Genomic DNA, 18,598 nt, shown 5'->3' with positions numbered 1-18,598 from the left:
ACGTCACACTTACTAGGGCGGAGAAATTAGAACCCTCATATGCCGCGGGTGGGAATGTGGAATGATACAGCTGCTTTGGAAAACAGTCTGGCAGTTCCTCAAAATGTTAAACACTGAGTTACTCAGCAATTCCACTCTAGGTATGTGTCCAAGATAAATGAAACGTAAGTCCGCACAAAAACCTGTGCACAAATGTTAAACACTGAGTTACTCAGAAATTCCACTCTAGGTATGTGCCCAAGATAAATGAAATGTAAGTCCGCACAAAAACCTGTGCACAGATGTTCACTGCAGCACTATTCCTAAGAGCTAGAACGTGGGAATAATCCTGGTGTGCCTCAATTAATGCATGGATGAACAAAATTACAGTGCATGCATACAATGTATTCATCCATAAAAAGAAACAAAGTTCCGATGCATTCAACAACATGTGGGAGCCCTGAAAACATTATTTTAAGTGAAAGATGCCAGTGATAAACGATCACATATTACCTGATTCCGTTTACCGTATATGAAACATTCAAGATAGGCAGAATCCACAGAGACACAATGTCTGTTAGTGATTTCCAGGGGTTGAGGGGTGGGGGAATTTAGGGACAATGACTAAGGGGTGCAGGGTTTATTTTGGGGTGATTAAAAGCTCTAAATTTGGTGTAGTGATGGATGCACAAGTCTCAGTATGCTACAAACCACTGAAAAGGGTGAACTGCATGGTACGTGAATTATATGTCAGTAAAGCTATTATTAAAATACCTATTACTTCATTAAAAAATAAGGATAATAGAGACTCAGAAGGAAGGAGGGTGGCAGGGAGGAGTGGGATGAAAACTACCTATTGGATACAATGTACCTACCACAGGTGATGGTGCACTACAATCCGAGACTTCACCACTACACAACTCATCCACTCACCAAAAACACGTGTACCCCTAAAGCTATCGAAATTAAATTTTTTTTGACACAAAGTCTCATTTCGCCCAGGCTGAAGTGCTGAGGTGCAATCTCAGCTCATAGCAACTGCCACCTCCCAGGTTCAAGTGATTCTCCTGCCTCAGCCTCCTGAGTAGCTGGTATTACAGGCACGCATCACCACACCCAGCTCATTTTTGTATTTTTAGTAGAGACAGGATTTCACCGTGTTGGCCAGGATGGTCTCCATCTCTTGACTTCAGATGATCTGCCTGCCTCAGCCTCCCAAAGTGCTGGGATTACAGGTGTGAACCACTGTGCCTGGCCAGGAAATTAAAAATATTTTTAAAATAAAGATAATAAATACACATATTGACATAAATAAAATGTTTTAGTGAAATGGCCATTTGTTTCCAAACTGAAAAAGTTTACTGAGAAGAAAGGTATTATTTTACATTTTTGCAAATCTCTTTCATGTCTAGCTTAATAGAAAACAGCTGAATTCTCATTTCTGCTTCAGTCTGTCACCATGTGCTATGTTTAAAAATATTGTATGTATTTGTTTATTTTGGAGACAGAGTCTTGCTCTGTCACCAAGGCTGGAGCGCAGTGGCACAGTCTTGGCTCACCGCAACATCTGCCTCCTGTGTTCAATTATCTTGCCTCAGCCTCCCACGAAGCTGGATTACAGGTGCATGCCATCATGCCTGGCTAATTTTTGTATATTTAGGAGAGACAAGGTTTCACCATGTTGGCCAGGTTGGTCTTGAACTCCTGACCTAAGTGATCTGTCCGCCTCAGCCTCCCAAAGTGCTGGGATTACAAGGGTGAGCTGCCCCACCCTGCCACAATATGCTATTTTGGTTGAAGCAAATGAAAACCTAATCTCATGCAGATGAGGAGCTGGAAGAGGGAAGATCATGCAGACCCCTGTTTCAGGCAGAGTTCTCCAGAAACAGAATCATGAATGGAGAGATACATACAGATATAGATGTTGATATCTGAGGATGGATCTGTTAGGGGAATTAGCACATGCAGTTGTGGGGTCTGCAAGCTGGAGAACCAGGAGAGCCGGCAGGGTGGCTCAGTCCAAGCCTGTAGGCCTCATAACCAAGATAGCTGATGGATGGTCTAACTCTCATTCTGAGGCCAATGGCCTGGGAGCTCAGGGGGCCTGCTTGCTCAAGTCCTAGAATCCCAAAAGCTGGAATGCCTGAAGTTCTGACGTCCAAGGCCAGGAGAAGGGCGTCCCAGCTGCAGAAGGGAGAGCAAGAATTGACTCTTACTCCACCTCTTTGCTTCATCTGGGCCTCCATTCAATTGGATGGTGCTCACCCACCAGGAGGGTGGATCTTCCCCACCCAGTCTTGCAACTCACACACCAACGTCATCCAGAAACACCTTCACAGACACAGCTGGGGCAGCCCAGTCACTCTCATCAACTGCCAGACCACTAGGGCTTCCCTTTCAGCAGGTGGATGGACCCTGTGCCTACTGAAGCACTGAGAATAAACACGTATATTTTGTTATAGCAGCCAAGAAAAAAAAAATGTCTTACCAGCTCTGTGGGTACCTCTTAGTCAAGTTGACACCCCAGATCAACCATCACATCCCCAGAAAGGGTCTCGGGGACCATCTCGCACCCCTACCAAGTGGTCTTTGGATGATACTCTGACAATTTCTGCTCCAAGTCATATGGAAGGGAAAAAGATCTCTTTTTTCCACCCTGACGAGACTGCAGGACCCTAAGTTCCGAAAGGGCAGGGACTGTATTTTACTCCTCTGTTTATTTCTACAGCCTAGCAAAATTCCTAGCGCTCAGCAGGACTAAATAAATGCAAAGAGGTCTGCAAAATGGAAAGCACTGGGAAAACATAAGTTAGTGTTATTATTTCCGATCGATCGAAAGAAGATAAAAGGAACCAACATGAATTAATTAAGCATCTAGCATGCACTGAGAATTTAAAATATGTCATGCGATTGAATTTTCAAAGTAGTAAGTGTCCCATATTGGGTCTGAGGTTTCCAAAGCTCTGAATCCTCACAGAACCATCATCATGAGAATCACTTTGGAAACTTAAAAAATATGTAATCCCCACACCAGACCTGGTGAGCTAAAATGCCTGCAGATCAGACTTTGGGTTTTTTACACCTAAAAAGCTACCCTGTATGAGTTCTTCCTGTCTTCGAAAGCTGAACTTTCTAAACCCAGACAAATGCAAACATCTCATGATCCACACTTTGTTTTTGTTTCAATTTAAAATATTATGCTGTTTTAATTTAAATGTTTTATGTTAAATCATTTTATTAATATTTAAATTAATTAAAATAAACATTAATTACATTTAAATTACTAATTAAATATTTGATATAAAACATCATGTTATTTTCATTTAAAATAAGATTTCCAGGGTTCGGAATTCAAGAAGTTCTGAAGGTTATACTGGAGAAAAATTCCTTCCCAACCTATTCACTCATTTCCCTTCCCTAAAAGAATCTGATATTAACTATTTCTTCCAGATCCTTCCAGAGATATTTTATGCAAGTAGAAACAAATATGTATTAACATGTTCAAATTCTTCTTGTTTCTATTTTTACAAACAAGACAGCATATTACACACACTGTTCTGTACACACCTTACTTTTCTCTCCTAATAATACTGCCTGAAGATGACTCTATGTCAGTTCATAAGGAGCATCCTCAAATCCTATTTATATATTTTTGGCTGCATAATATTTATTGTATGGAAGTCCGTAACTTATTTGTCCAGTCACATACTAACGGCCACTCATGTTGTTTCCAGCCATTTGCTCTTTTAAACAATGCTTCGAAGAAAAATTCAGCTTACATTAAATTAGATATATGAGATATATATCAATGTAGATCTATATATTTGTAGGATCATATATGATAATTCTACATAGAGAATTATCTATATAGATATATAATTATCTATGATAATTCTACATAGAGAATTATATCTCTATGTAGATATATATTTATCATCTATATATAACTACTGTCTTAGTCTGTTTGGGGCTGCCATAACAACCTGAGATTGGATAATTTATAATGAATAGAAATTTACTGGCTCATGTTCTGGAGGCTGGGAAATCCAAGACTGAGGGGTTGGCACCTTGTAAGAGCCTTCTGTGCCATCCTGTGATGGAAGGACAGAGAGACCAAGCTCACAAGCGAGCTCAAAGCTTCAAGCCCCTCTATAATCGGCATCAATCTATCCCTGAAAGTTGAGCCCTCGTGATGTAAATACCTCCCATTAGGCCACACCTCCCAACACTGTTGCATTTGGGATTAAGTGTTCAGCACATGCTATTTGGGGGACACGCTCAAACCATAACACATACACATTTGACCCTTGATCAGTGTGAGAGTGAGGGGCACCAATCTCCAGCGCAGTTGAAAATTCACGTAAAACTTTTGACTTCCCCAAAACTTAACTACCGACAGCCTACTGTTGACCAGAAGATTTGCCAATAACATCAACAGTAGATTAACACATATTTTGTATGTTACAAATATTACATGCTGATTCTTACAATAAAGTAAGCTAGAGAAAAGAAAATGTTATTAAGAAAGAGAAAATATATTTACTACTCATTAAGTGGAAGTGGATCATTATAAAGGGCAGGGTTTGGTCTCTCTGTCTCAGGGGTGGCAGAGGCAGAAGAAAATTCACATGTAAGTGGATAAGCATAAGCGTAACCATGCAGTTCAAACCTGTGTTGGTCAAGGGTCAACTGTGTGTGTGCGTGTATACACATACACACGTATCTCTACGTAGATACAGGTGTATACATGTATGTGTATACACGCACACACACAGTTGACCCTTGACCAACCCCTGCCCTTCCTGCTTCTGCGCAGCCTACTCAGTGTGAAGATGACAGGGATGAAGACCTTTATAATGATCCATTTTCACTTGTAAGATTAACTTCTGAAACTGCAAACTTAAAGGGTTTCCAACACTCATGCCACTACAATGCTATCGCTGTATTGATCTTTGTCAAATCTATATGACAAACTACATAAAAATCGGGTCCCATAGAAAGGTTCCCCTTCGTATAACAATGGGCAAATAAATACTCCATGAAGGAATAAAGAAATGCATGTGAAAGTTAACAGGGATGGATGATATTAGTATTAACCCTACTCTCTTCCTTGCATTTTCCATGTTGACTCGCTGGCTCCTGGCTCTGCTGCCCTTTCCAGTCAACTGTAAGTCACATCTCCTTCTCCCTACACAAATGGGGAGCCCTTCAACCTAGGGAAATAAGGAAATGAAAGGGAGAGGCACAACCACTACCACATTCAGACTGGGCAGATACAGATGCCCTCAGTGCAAACATGGGCTCTTCATCCAGAATCTGCAGGTTGCAGTGGGTAGGAGGGTGCAACTGGAAGGACTTCCAGGAGGCCAAGAAGCCTTTGTCATCAGGTCTAAAACTGGGTGTGCCATCAGAGAGAAAGAGAACCTGTGTGTTGTTGTCAGAATACAGCTTTGATTAGATTTTCGGAAGGACCAATGACCTAACACAATCTAGGAACCTTTGCTCTAGAATGCACACTTGCATTAGATTGTATGTATTTGTTGGTGGGTTTTAGATGAGAAAAATATGGTACAGGGTGGGTAAGACTTCTTCCTTTCCCAGAATTAACATGCGGGTCTCCAGTTGAGAAGTGGAGATGACACTTGGTTATTATGGAGACCCTCCTTATGCTAGAAATTCAGGTGGAGAAAGGAGGGTTTGGATTCCCCAGGCTACTGGTACCCCTGAAACTTCTGACTTCAGGGCAAATGTGCCTCCAAAGGGGTCCGATCCACTTAGAATGGATTGCAGCTCCCCATTCTAGTTCCCTAACCCATCTCAGGACCTATGGGGTACAATCAGGTCCCAAGGATGACTTAATCCGTTTCATATTCTCTCTGAACCTTTACTGGCAACGTGGCTCTCTCTGGCTACCACTGGTCCTGCCCTTCCTGCTGCTTGCCTGCCAACAGTGCTCAAAGGTAAGACTCTCATTCCATCTCTTGCCCTTTGGGTTCGATTTCCTTTGTCCCAAAGGGATCATTGCTGCTGAACTTCAACTTTTGTTTCTTCTCTGGTCTGTTCACCGCTTAGCTTCTAATAGAGGAACTAGTAAAACCAAGTGCTGGAATTCTCCTTTGATGAACAGCAGCAACAACGAACTTTTTACCACTTGCCCCCACCTCCCCAAACGCCATTAGAGTGCCCAGAAATTGAGCACTCTTTCATGGTCCCAACTTCAGGAAGGTCCGCGCATGGCTCAAGGAAAGCTGTCAGGTCTGCGAGCTAAATTCAGGTCTACCTGACATCTATAATAAAGTTTGGTTAGACACACTGACTTACATCTTTGCTTTCTGAGGTCAGGAACTAAAAGCCACCATCATCTCTGGCTATTTAATAATTCCTAGAGATAGCCATCTGGAACCAGTTAGGTGGAATGAAACCATGGCTTTTCACTCAGTTTACAAGATTAGGAGGCAGGAGGCTGGGTCAGAAAGTGAGATAATGGCTGGCAGTAAGGCAGCAGGGTCCACATTATACACTTTGCTTTCAGAGCATACTTCTCCTTCTCAGGTGGGGCCACCTTAGAGAAGTCACTTCACCTCTCTGTGCCTGGTTTGCAAAGTTAAATGAAGTTACAGTCGCAAAACATTTTCAGCTCAGGCTTCACTACCTCCTTCTGAGTCCACGTCACTGCCACACTACACACCCACGGGCACACCCTTACGTATGACTGCAATCCTATTATCCTCATCATACCTCCTTCTGAGTCCACATCACTGCCCCACTACACACACATGGGCACGCCCTTACGTATGACTGCAATATGATTATTCTCATCACTACCTCCTTCTGAGTCCACGTCGCTGCCCCACTACGCACACACGGGCACACCCTTACGTACGACTGCAGTATTATTATCCTCATCGTTGTTATTACCTATCTCATAGTACTACTTCTAACTTTACTAATTGACCTTGAGCCAGGAGCTATGCTAAGTACTCAAACTGCATTCTCTTCCTTTATTGACATAGCTCCAAACAGGAAATGACATCTCCATTTTGCGGAGTACAGAGAATTCACTGATCATCCCAAGGCCACCCACTTAGTAAAATGCATCACCTGGATATCAAGCATTCAATGCCCACATCCATATTCCCAACATTAGGCATTATCTACCAGCTGAATTTAACGGATACGGAGAATGGTGTTGCGAGCTACATAAATACAGCACTTTCCACTAGCAAACTCCGTGGGATTCTTCAATACGTAGGACGCCTTGCCCCAGTTAACATTCCCGTTTTGTAGATGAGGAAATGGATTTTTATAGAAGTCAGATCTGAGTCTGAGCTCCTGCTTTTTCACTCACCGGCTGCACAGGTGTTTGCAAATCACACAACTCTTTGGAGGTTGACCTGTCCTCATCAGCAACACAGAGACGATATCTGAGCTCAGAGGGTTGGTGTGGGGTAAATACAAGGACAGAGCTTGGCTCCTCTTTGTAGAGGCAATCGAGGCTCATCTGTTCTTCTGTTCCTTGCATGAATGAAGAACGGTTCATGATTGTTGTCCCAGTCTGTTTTCCTACTTCGGAAGCTCTTCCCTGCACCAAATGCACAGGGGTCCTCAATCACCTCATAGCGTTCTGAGTCCCAGTCCCCGACTGCTCACCATGCACGACCCGTCGTGGATTCTACTTCCCAGCCCCCGGCATCTGACCTTGTTTTTTGGTTTTCTGATTATGGCTTCCCCTCTGCGACCTCTTGGGCACAACGTTCTGCACCATGCATGTAACACTGGCTGCCACGCTGACTCTCCTGGATGGGCTGCCATCAGGGATCGTAGGTAAATACCTTGCTACTTCGCAATGCCCCTGGACTGTGTACTTTGGTGGGAAATTTTGAGCAAGGATTTCTGAGTATCTAGTATGTACCTGGACTCACGCTTGGGCATGGGAGCCCAGAGGTGGATCTGATATGCTCATTCTGTATAAACTCAGAGTCTGGTGGGAAACAGACACAAGTAAACACAAGCGATGCTTGCTATGATTTTTTTTTTTTTTTTTTTCCGAGAGGGCGTTTCACTCTTTTGCTCAGGCTGGAATGGAGTGCAGTGGCGCGATCTAGGGTCACTGCAGACTCTGCTTCCCGGGTTCAAGAGATTCTGCTACCTCAGCTTCCCAGTAGCTGGGATTACAGGCGCCCACCACCATGCCCAGCTAATTTTTGTATTTTTAGTAGAGACGGGGTTTTGTCATGTTGGGCAGGCTGGTCTTCAATTCCTGACCTCGGCAACCCACCTGCCTCAGCCCTGCAAAGTGCTGGGATTACAGGCCTGAGCCACTGTGCCTGGCCTTACTGTGATTCATGGAGGCAGGAACAGGGATTAAGTGGGAATAATGAGGCATGACTGAGGCATGATAGCCACACTTCCTGAAGAGGAGTTTGTTAAAGCTGTTGAACTGGGGGGAATCTATTCATCAGAAATATTTCCTTCTGTTGCATTTGCACATCATTTGTTATGTCTTCCTCCTCAGGTCTGATGAGCAGACTGTCACCTGATGGTAAGTGCTGGGATTACGTCCTTTGAACCTTGTCTTTCTTTTCTCTTGTCTGCAAGATAATGCAGACTTATTGAGTCATTTATGCTTTTATGAAGAGTCTATAGAACATTTCAGGCATTATCCAATCGCATGTTTTGTTGGAGCTTTGATGTAATAAAAATATTTATTACTATATAAGGTTACAGCTAGAATTTTGCCTAGTAATTACTACGCTGTGGCATTTTAAAGTTTTATGAATAGCATATGCATGTGGGAAAATGTCGAGGGAACATAAAGTGAAGTCAAAATCATTCTCTTCACCACATTCCCAGCTCTGCTCTCTAGAAGCAGGCACCATGTCTAGTTTCACGTGTACTCTCCCAAGAAATAGTCACATACACATATATGTACAGCCTTTAACTCTTCAAGCTAAAAGTATTATGTATTTTAGCAATATAACTTTACCTCTTTCAGATACCTGAAAAATGCTTCATGTAGACTTCCATAATTTTTTTTTTTTAATTTATAAAAGATGGGGTTTCACCATGTTGGTCAGGCTGGTCTTGAACTCCTGACCTCAGGTGATCCGCCCGCCTTGGCCTCCAAAGTGCTTGGATTACAGGCGTGAGCCACTGCACCCGGCCGACTCCCATAATTTAATGAGCCTCTGGTTCTTGTACATTTAGTTTTTTTCCTAATATATGATTCTAGTTTTTAGTTTCCTTCCACCCTGTTGACTGGGATTCCTAACGTATTTTGATTTCAGTTTTATTTTGTTTTGATGTTATTACAAACAGCAGTATGATGGAAATCCTTATACAGTCATGGCTTTTTTAGTTTTGCAAATTCGTAGCTATTAAGTTCCTAAAAGGGAAGTGGCTGGGTCAAAGGGTATCTGCCTTTTAAATGTGGACAGGTGTTGAACACATTTGCCCCCTCATATTCAGCCTGCGGGGACACCTGTTTCCCCACACCTTCAGCAACATGGGATATTATCTCGCTTTTTACTTTGGACAATGTGTTGGCTAAAAAAAAAAGTTGCCCCCCTAGTATTTTTCTCACAGATAGACTGAACCTCATCAAGATTTCTTGCTGCATCTATGCACTACCAGAACCCCCACGTCTATCATTCTTTAAATGGACATGCAGCCTTTTCCTTAATAAACTTGAAAAGCACTCTACGCTGCTTGAGGTCAGCCAGCATGACTGCTTGTCGTAAGGAGACAATTGTGAAGATAAACATGAAAACAAAACATCATTAAACTGTAACTCGACGCTGTTTTCTTCCAAGGCTCATTGCGTGAAGGTTGTTCTTGCTCTTTGGTAGAAAGGAAGACTAGCAAGCTTTAAAGAGTTAAAGATGAGTTGGCACCATTTTGAGAAATTCCCTCTGGTTGGAAGAGAACTGGAAGGAGAAAAACTCTCACCATGTGGCACCCAAGGAGTTAGAGCTGAATCTGTGTCCCCCTGAGATCTCCTCAGCGTCACTAAGCCTTCAGCTCTCACTGCTAGAGATGCCCAGCAGAGGGAATGCCAGCCAGACTTCACAAAGCATACGCATCCAGAATTCCACCTGGTTCCATTATTTACCTGCACACACCACCCAGGCCAAGTCTGTTTGCTTCCCGGTAAACTAGCATTAGCAGCACACACTGCACTGTGGTTGTGAGATTATGATACAACGTCAGAAATACTCAGGTATTAGGGCGCCGGTGAATGGATTCGGCTCCCCGCCACCCCCACCATTCCATGGGTTCTGGACTCCAAAGCCCTCCTTGTGGTTTCTGTTAGTCCTATGATGACAGTTTGAGTTCTGTCCATCTTAGGTGGCTAAACAACCACGCACTTTCTCTGTTTGCCCATCAACCGGGAAGTAGGACTCTCCTCCATGGGTTCCCCCCAGAAACGTGTGGTGGGAAAAATCTTACAGAAACTTAGAATTACTACTGAGTTTTGATGAAGGTGAGAGTGTCAGGAATACCCCAGCCTAGAGCACGCAACTTCCCCGCCTTACCAGCTCTGCTCACCTCTCCTCACCTCTCCTTTTCTTCTCCTCCTGCCTTCTGTCCCGCCCACATCGCCTGCCAAGTAGCTGGGATTACAGGCAGGCGCCACCACGCACAGCTAATTTTTGTATTTTTAGTAGAGACAGGGTTTCACCATGTTGGTCAGGCTGGTCTCAAACTCCTGACCCCATGATCTGCCCCCCTCAGCCTCCCAAAGTGCTGGGACTACAGGCGTGAGCCACTGCGCCCAGCTAACAGCTGGACTTTATAAAAAGCAAAATGTTCTTATTCCACATGTGAAGTGCCTGCCATGAAACCAAGTACCAATCTAACGTAGCCACTGTCAGATGGATGAGGTGATGGATGGAGCTGAGGTAGATGTGGCGGGAGTCACAGACTCACAGGGCTGGAAATCATCTGATTCACTAAACAGCTGGGGAAACTGAGGCCTGGAAGGAGGCAGAGCATCAGAGGCAAGGTAGCCACTAAGAGTGGACTCATTCGGCACCTTAAATGAGCCCATGAATTTCCAAGTATTCACGTGCACTGATTCTTTTAGTCCTTCTCACCACTCTAAGAGGTGTACACGCTACAACATCTAGAGTGACCAGCTCGCCCCAGGACATCTCCAGTGTTAGCTCTGAAACCCTCGCATCCTGGGAACCCCTTCCACTCTGGGCAAACCAGGATGGTTGGTCTCTTAATTCTGACTCCACTTTTCCGATGAGGAGACTGAGGCACAAGTAGATGGAGTGAGTTGCTGGTGGTCACGAGGCTGGGGTGGCAGAGCCAGGGCTGCAGCACGGGTCCTAACAGGTGGCACCCCGCTGTTCTCAGGGTGAAGGTTGAGGCCCTTAAGCTGACTCCCAGGGCACAGCATCACTGGGCTCCAGACACTCTCCAGCCACACCTCCTGCCACGGTCACCTCCCACCACCGTGCCCCTGAGGTGGGCTGCTGTCGGGATCGCCCCATGTTGGGTATCACTGTTGGGGGTCTGTTAACCTGCCGATGTTCCTCACAATAGGGGCACCACATTGTGAGGAACGCCAGCGGGTGAACAGACCCCCGACAGTGGGCCTCCTTCAATCCTCCCGCACCTGCGGGCTCCAACCTGCCCAGGAAGATGCCCACATTGTCCCCTCTGTCTGCGACCCTTTCCTCCCTCCTCTGCCAGATTTCTTCCCCCAGCTAACCCCTGCTCATCTTCCAGGTCTCAGACACAACCTAACTTCCCTCAAGATGCCTCCCCTGGCGTCCCCACAAGGTCAGCAACCATCACCCACTTACAGGTTCCCATGGAACCCAGCAGGTCTACCCAAAATACTCGCTCCACTTTTTCATGCCTTTGCTGCCCGCTTCCCTGACTAGTGTGTGAGCTCCCCGAGCATCTGGGGCAGGCCTGCTTTGCTGTCTATCCCCTGCATCCTCCACACCTTGTGTGATGCCCCGCACACAGCAGATGCCTCACAAACATTTGTTAGAAGGCGTGACTAAGGAGTTGAGTCTGGGTCTTTACCCATAAAATGAGTGAGCTGGGCTGCCTCATCTCTGCCTCTGCTGTCCTGTCTGGTCAGGGATGCTTAGTTGGTGGTGTCTGAGACCCATGTCTTCATGTTGATTTCTCTCTCTGCTCTGCACCTCCATTGGAACCTGGGCTGCCCACATTGTCGCCTCCAGATAGGACAGAAGAAGAAAGTAAGTACTGTGACAGTCTTTGTCTCTGAAATTAGATTCTCATAACCCACTCTGGGCTTTCAAACTCTTTAAAAAACGTCAGGGAAGGGCTGGTCCAGGCCCCAGAGTTTAGCCATTGGCCTGGCAGCAGGAGCATCATCAGTACAGGTTCTGCTGAAGAATCTAAGCTATGCTATGCTGGTAAATGTCTAACAACCACCTCTGCACGGGGACAGTGGGAAAGGAAGCCCTGATTTGTAGTGACTGCCATTTCCCATGGTGTAAATACTCTGACCATGCCTGATTTCAGGCTACTAAGGGTCTAACAGCTGCCTTGTACAATTCCTGCATTTTAGTAATTGTCTCTTGTAAACCATCTTCAGCGCCTCACTAAGTGTAAACTATATGTTTTTTATTTGGTGTAGAAATTGCTCCAATGCGAGGGAGCTTACCCCATTCATCTTCCAAAGGAAAAGTGATAGTCTGGGGGAGAGAAAGGGGCCAGGCCCTTTATAGAGGGTGGGGAAATTTCAAGGAAGAAAGATGGTGGAGCAGTCTCTTGTGAAGACAGATATATTTATACTCTATCTAGTGTGGGGAAGATGGAACGAGGCCCCTCTTCTCATGAGTACTGATGCTTAAGATCAAAGATTTGTCCATCTTTTAGTACATGTCCTAGAAAACCGTTTGGCACGTAGTTGGACTACACAAATGTTTCTCTTGTGTGTGGATGGTTTTTTTTGTTTGTTTTTTGGGATGGGTTCTCACTCTGTTGCCCAAACTGGAGTGCAGTGGTGCAATCGTAGCTCACTGCAGCCTAGACCTCCCAGGCTCAAGCGATCCTCCTGCCTCAGCCTCCTGAATAGCCAAGACTACAGGTGCACACTATGATACCCGGCTGATATTTTCTTTTTTTGTAGAGACGGGGTCTCACCATGTTGCCCGGGCTGATCTCGAACTCTTGGGCTCAAGCGATTTTCCTAGCTCGGTCTGCCAAAGTGGGGGAATTACAGGCATGAGCCACCACTTCCGGCCCTCACACGTTTCTTGTACGTCTTATTCATGTTATTTTTGTTCATTAGAAGGAGTTGAAGAAAACTAATACTGGAGAACCTGCCTCTGTTATATTACTGAATTCTTACAAAAGCACCGGTCAAATGGAACACAAGTTACAAAGGGAAGTTTCCCCAAACTGATTATCTGAAACTTTTTCAAAAAGACAGATTTCTGTGTTCTATCTAGGCCTTCTGCATGAGAATACCAAGGGGTGGGACCCAGGAATCTGTTCTTTCAGAAGGTTTCTCAGGTGCTTCTGATGATTTGGCTCAGACGGTTTGAGAACTATTGAGATAAAGCAGGACTTAGCAAACTCCAGACAGGCCCACTGCTTGCTTTTATAAATAAAGTTTTGCTGACACACAGTCACACCCATTCATTTAGGTATTATTTGTAGTTGTCTTTGTGCTTTAATGGCAGAGTTGCCTAGCTGTGACAAGGACCATGTAGCCTGCAAAGCCTACACTATTTACTATCAGACCCTTTAGAGAGAACATTTGTTGACCTCTGAGCTAGAGCAGTGCTTCTCAGGGTCTTTGTTTAAAATTATGGTACGGGACCCTACTTCATATCAAAGAAGGAGGATGTCTGTGATGGATTTCTAAGCTCTTGTGTTTGCCTCCCAAATGGTGATTCTTTGGGCCAGATGTGGTAGCTCATGCCTGTAATCCCAGCACTTTGGGAGGCAGAGGTGGGAGGATGGCTTGAACCCAGGAGTTTAAAACCAGCCTGGGCAACGTAGGGAGACCCCTTCTCTATTGAAAATTAATACATAAAGAGTTTAAAACACTGAATGGAGGAATAACTGAATGTCATGTCTGCTGATTCTATTCTCTTGCTCACTCTTTTCCATACTAACTCCCTGAATGCTGGTTCTGCTACTTCCTCCAGTAAAAAGTAAGTTATTTTTCCTTTCCTATGGGTCACCTGGAAGTATTCAAGTGCTGGGAAGAAAAGGCAACAAGAAAAAGAAGGGAATCTTCGGATAGTTCTTCTCCATGTAGAACACAAGTTGAGAGAGACCCTCCATCAGCTGCCCCCTTCTCTGAAGGAGTTTCAGGGTGGACAGCAAGCCCCAGATTGTGTGGAGAGCTGTGAGGGTGTGTCTGGTGTATGGGTGGGTCTGGGGCTACATGCAGGACTGAGTGTGTGAGCCCTTAGCATATCACGTCCCCGAGCTCACAGGGAGCTCACAGTATTGCCCCAGAAGACAAGAAAGTATTGAGTTGTACAGATTTGTTGGGAGGGTGACTGAGAAGAGAACCAAAGAGGAGTGCCTTGCTCCTTCCCCAAGCTCTGTCCCTCCGGACCCTCAGGGGAGAAAGGAGAGAGAACCCTGGAGACTCAAAGGGATGCTCTCATAGCTTCTTAATCTCTGGAACATTAATCCCCATGGAAACTGGATACCTGGGGCTCTGTCCACCTGGATTAATGCATCTCTAAAGGAGTAAAGTCTCAAAGAAGCATCTCAAGTCATCCACCATGGGCCCCAGCCTAACCCATCAAATCTGGAAGATACTTTATTTCTCATTTTTGGGAAGGTCTGTTTTGAGAACCAGCAGGGTGGGAGGAGCTAGGAGGAGGCATTACTAACTTCTTCCTTTTCCTCTCCTCTCGGTGCCTCCACTGGTGCCCAACAATGCCCACTGGATTGTCTGCTCCTGGCATCTCAACAGTATTGAAACGTAAGTCTTCTTTCACATTTGACCCCTTGTATTTTGCTTCTGTTCTCATCTCTGCCAAGGGAGGTCCACTCTTGGCCAAGCCCGGCAACCACCACTTCACTTTCTGTCTCTATGAATTTGAGGATTCTAGGTACCTCACAGGCGTGGAATCATGCACTGTGTGGTCTTTCGAGTCTGGCTTCGTTCACTCAGCATAGTATCCTCGAGGTTCATCCAGACTGTGGCCTGTGTCAGTGCTGCATTCCTTTTCATGGCTGAGTCATACTCCATTATATGGATAGATTGCACTTTTAATTCAACCATCCATTGATAGACTTTCGGGTTGATTCTACCTTTTGGCTGAGGACACACTCTTCTCTTTTGGTCTGCATTCAAAGCCATCTAAAACCCAGTTCTGAGACATCATCCTGTCCACGTCTCTCACCTACCTCCAAACCCAACTTCTATGCAGCCAGAGCCTCAGTGAAACCCAAGACATCCTGATATGAAAAAACAAATTGAAAAAGGGTATCCTGCAGCTCGAGAGCACATTTCAGGTACCAGGCACAGTTGTAAGTGCTTGATTCGTGATAGTCCCCAAGCCATCATCCTTGTTTTACAACTGAAAACATGATGGTGAGAGAAGGCGAGTAGCTTGCCCGTGCTCACATAGCCAGTAAGGTGCAGAGAATAGCTGAAGCCCAATCTGATCCCCAAACGGTGCTATTAAACAGTGTAAACTAGAAAATGGTTAAAGTGGCTGGGCGCAGTGGCTCAGGCCTGTAATCCCAGCACTTTGGGAAGCCGAGGCGGGTGGATCACGAGGTCAAGAGATTGAGATCATTCCGGTCAACATGGTGAAACCCCGTCTTTAGTAAGGCCTAAGGGCCCGCCAGGTGCCAAGCTCTGTGCCCGGCGAGGCACAGGGGCTCTTTCTCCCTGACCTGCACATTTACCCAGGATGCGTGAGGTTCAGCCGAGACAGCCTGAGTTTTAGGGCAAACAGATCTGGGTGAGAACTCTACTCCCATCACCTGTCATTTGGGTATAACTTACTCAAACTTCCTTAGATTCTGTTTTCCTACTTGATTAATGGAGATAATATTTTTCTGTTTGAGAATTCAATGATATAAAGCAGGGATGAATCAGCAATTTTTTTTTCTTTACTGTAAAGCGCCAAATAGTAAATATCTTAGGCTTTGAGGGCCAGGTGGTCTCTGCGGCCACTCGATACTCAATGCTGCCTTTGTGGACTGAAAGCAGCCACAGACAACACAGAGAGAATGGGCATGGCTGTGTTCCAATAAAACTTTATTTACAAAAGTAGTAGCCAACACAGAGAGAATGGGCATGGCTGTGTTCCAATAAAACTTTATTTACAAAAGTAGTAACCAACACGCTGTGAATGGGCATGGCTCTGTTCCAATAAAACTTTATCTACAAAAGCAGGTGTCAGGATGTCCACTCACTGATGAATGGGTAAACGCAATGTGTCTATTCATATAATGGAATGTTATTCGGCCACAAAGAAAGTGCTGACACAGGAGACGACATCAATGAGCCTTGAAAACACAGTGCTTGGTGAAAGAAGCCAGACACAAAAGCACAGAGGCTATGACTTGAGCTCTATGAAATGTCCACAGGTAGAAACAGCAGTTTAGTGGTTGCCCAGGACCACGGGAGAGGAGGGTGAGCCCAGAGAAACAGGGACTGACTGTGTAGCGGCACCGGGTTTGGGGGACAATGGCCAACAGGTACACAGTTTCTTTTTTGGGTGATGAAAATGTTCTAAAATTGATTGTGGTAACAGATGCACAGCTTTGTAAATGTACTAAAAAACACTATCTTGTACACTTAACGGGTGACTCGTAAGTTACGTGAATTATATTAATATACCAAGCAAGCTGTTACTAAGAAAACAACAAGAACTGGAGGGAATGCAGTGTGCCACCCCTTGGATGACGTATGTAGGTGCTCACATTAGAGGGACACACAACACATAGGAAAAAGGCTTTGCGCAGTGGCTCTCGCCTGTAATCCCAGCACTCTGGGAGGCTTAGGCAGGTGGATCATCTGAGGTCAGGAGTTCGAGACCTGCCTGGCCAATATGGCAGAACTCCATCTCTACAAAACTACAATTACCTGGGCGTGGTGGTGGGCACCTGTAACCCCAGCTACTCGGGAGGCTGAGGCGGGAAGTTCGCTGGAACCTGGGAGGCAGAGGTTGCAGTGAGCCACGATTGCACCACTGCACTCCAGCCTGGGCAATAGAATGAGACTCCGTCTCCAAACAGAAAAGATGGGAACGGCGTGGCAGCTTCCCTCCCAGCCTAACCCGGCTGCTGTGAGAGTCCTGCAAGGCACTGCCATCCCCTCTGACCCACCATGCAGCCTTCGACTGTCTGCCTTGTTAACTCTGCACGTCCTGACCATCCACCACGACCCACCCAGGGCTCCTCCCTCCGTCTTCTGATGTTGTGGTTTTTCCCCACATGCGGCCGCCTCCTTCATGGCTCCTTGGAACTCCACACTCTGGGCCCTGTCTGCTCGCCTGACCTATGTCTTGCTTCCTGCACCCCATTTCCTTCCGGATGGATCACATCAGAGATCCTAGGTAAAACCTCAGTCCGTGCATGCCCCGGACTTTGTGGGAAGCTGGTTTGGGAAGAATGTTCTATAATACCTAGCATTCGGTATGAATAGTAGGCAGGGCCATGTGGGAAAGCTGAAAGACGGATCTGACATGCTCACACCCTCACACCAACTGACAGTCTAATGCAGGGGGGGGAGACGGACAAGTCACAGGCAGTTACTTTACAGCCAGGAGGAGGTGGCCTTGGGGACAGTGTGAAAGGGGAAGATGGGGGAATCCCGAAGGGCTTCTCGGAGGAAGAGTGCTTGGGGCGAGCTTGCTGGACCTGTTGGCCTGGAAGTATTTCTCATGCTGCTCCCTCTGACTTGCATTGTATGCCCCTGTCTTCCTTATTAGGTTTGCTGAGCCTCCAAGTACTGCATGGTAAGTCTGCTGACTGTGCTATTTTGTGTTGACTCCTGTGCACAGAAATATACGGTACTGGCCTTTTACTATGGTGGAGGAGCCTTAAATAGCATCAGACCTTACACTTTTTATCCACACCATCATCTGCATCACAAATGTTTAGCCTGTTTTTATTTGTCCAACAAATATGAATTGATGTTAGCTATCCTATACAAAATCTTATTCTAGGTGTTGGAGATACAGCAGAGAACAAAACAGATACAAGCCTGGGACCAAGTGGAACTTGTATTCCAATCAGAGGAGAAAACACATAAAGAGGCAGGTTACAGGTCTGTCAGGTGCTGTCATGTCCTATGAAGACAACAGAGTAATGGAGAGGGAATGCAGTGTGGGAGAAGTTAAATTTTTGGGCCGGGCGCGGTGGCTCATGCCTGTAATTCTAGCACTATGGGAGGCCCAGGCAGGTGGATCACTTGAGGTCAGGAGTTCGAGACCAGCCTGGCCAACATGGTGAAACTCTGTCTCTACTAAAAATACAAAAAATTAGCCAGGCGTGGTGGCGTGCACCTGTAATTCCAGTTACTCAGGAGATTGACGCAGAAGAATCGCTCGAACTTGGAAGGTGGAGATTGCAGTGACAGATATCATGTCATTGTACTCTAGCCTGAGCGACCAGAGCGAAATTCTGTCTCAAAAAA

At 45.6% G+C, this 18,598-nt stretch overlaps 3 protein-coding genes across 7 annotated transcripts in view; 1 reads left to right on the top strand and 2 right to left on the bottom strand.

The window, feature by feature from the left end:
- The window catches only part of LOC101038212 (zinc finger and SCAN domain-containing protein 5A), a 91,807-nt gene that overhangs the window by 53,290 nt on the left and 19,919 nt on the right, over nucleotides 1-18,598 (bottom strand). The gene's annotated exons all lie outside the window — the stretch shown is intronic.
- Nucleotides 1-18,598, bottom strand: part of LOC101038746 (zinc finger and SCAN domain-containing protein 5C-like) — a 104,831-nt gene that overhangs the window by 68,963 nt on the left and 17,270 nt on the right. The window lies entirely within an intron of this gene.
- The window catches only part of EDDM13 (epididymal protein 13), a 37,189-nt gene that overhangs the window by 4,200 nt on the left and 14,391 nt on the right, over nucleotides 1-18,598 (top strand). The window contains exons 3-10 of the mRNA XM_039466176.2: nucleotides 5,141-5,146; nucleotides 5,931-5,939; nucleotides 7,795-7,803; nucleotides 8,495-8,521; nucleotides 11,719-11,772; nucleotides 12,186-12,203; nucleotides 14,449-14,463; nucleotides 17,892-17,918. Of these exons, the coding sequence (XP_039322110.1) occupies nucleotides 5,141-5,146; nucleotides 5,931-5,939; nucleotides 7,795-7,803; nucleotides 8,495-8,521; nucleotides 11,719-11,772; nucleotides 12,186-12,203; nucleotides 14,449-14,463; nucleotides 17,892-17,918 (165 nt within the window). The remainder of the gene's footprint in view (nucleotides 1-5,140; nucleotides 5,147-5,930; nucleotides 5,940-7,794; nucleotides 7,804-8,494; nucleotides 8,522-11,718; nucleotides 11,773-12,185; nucleotides 12,204-14,448; nucleotides 14,464-17,891; nucleotides 17,919-18,598) is intronic.

The sequence above is a fragment of the Saimiri boliviensis genome, chromosome 14 (genome assembly GCF_048565385.1).
Source record: "Saimiri boliviensis isolate mSaiBol1 chromosome 14, mSaiBol1.pri, whole genome shotgun sequence".
Classification (NCBI taxonomy): Eukaryota; Metazoa; Chordata; class Mammalia; order Primates; family Cebidae; genus Saimiri; species Saimiri boliviensis.
This window is presented reverse-complemented; position numbering and strand designations above follow the sequence as displayed.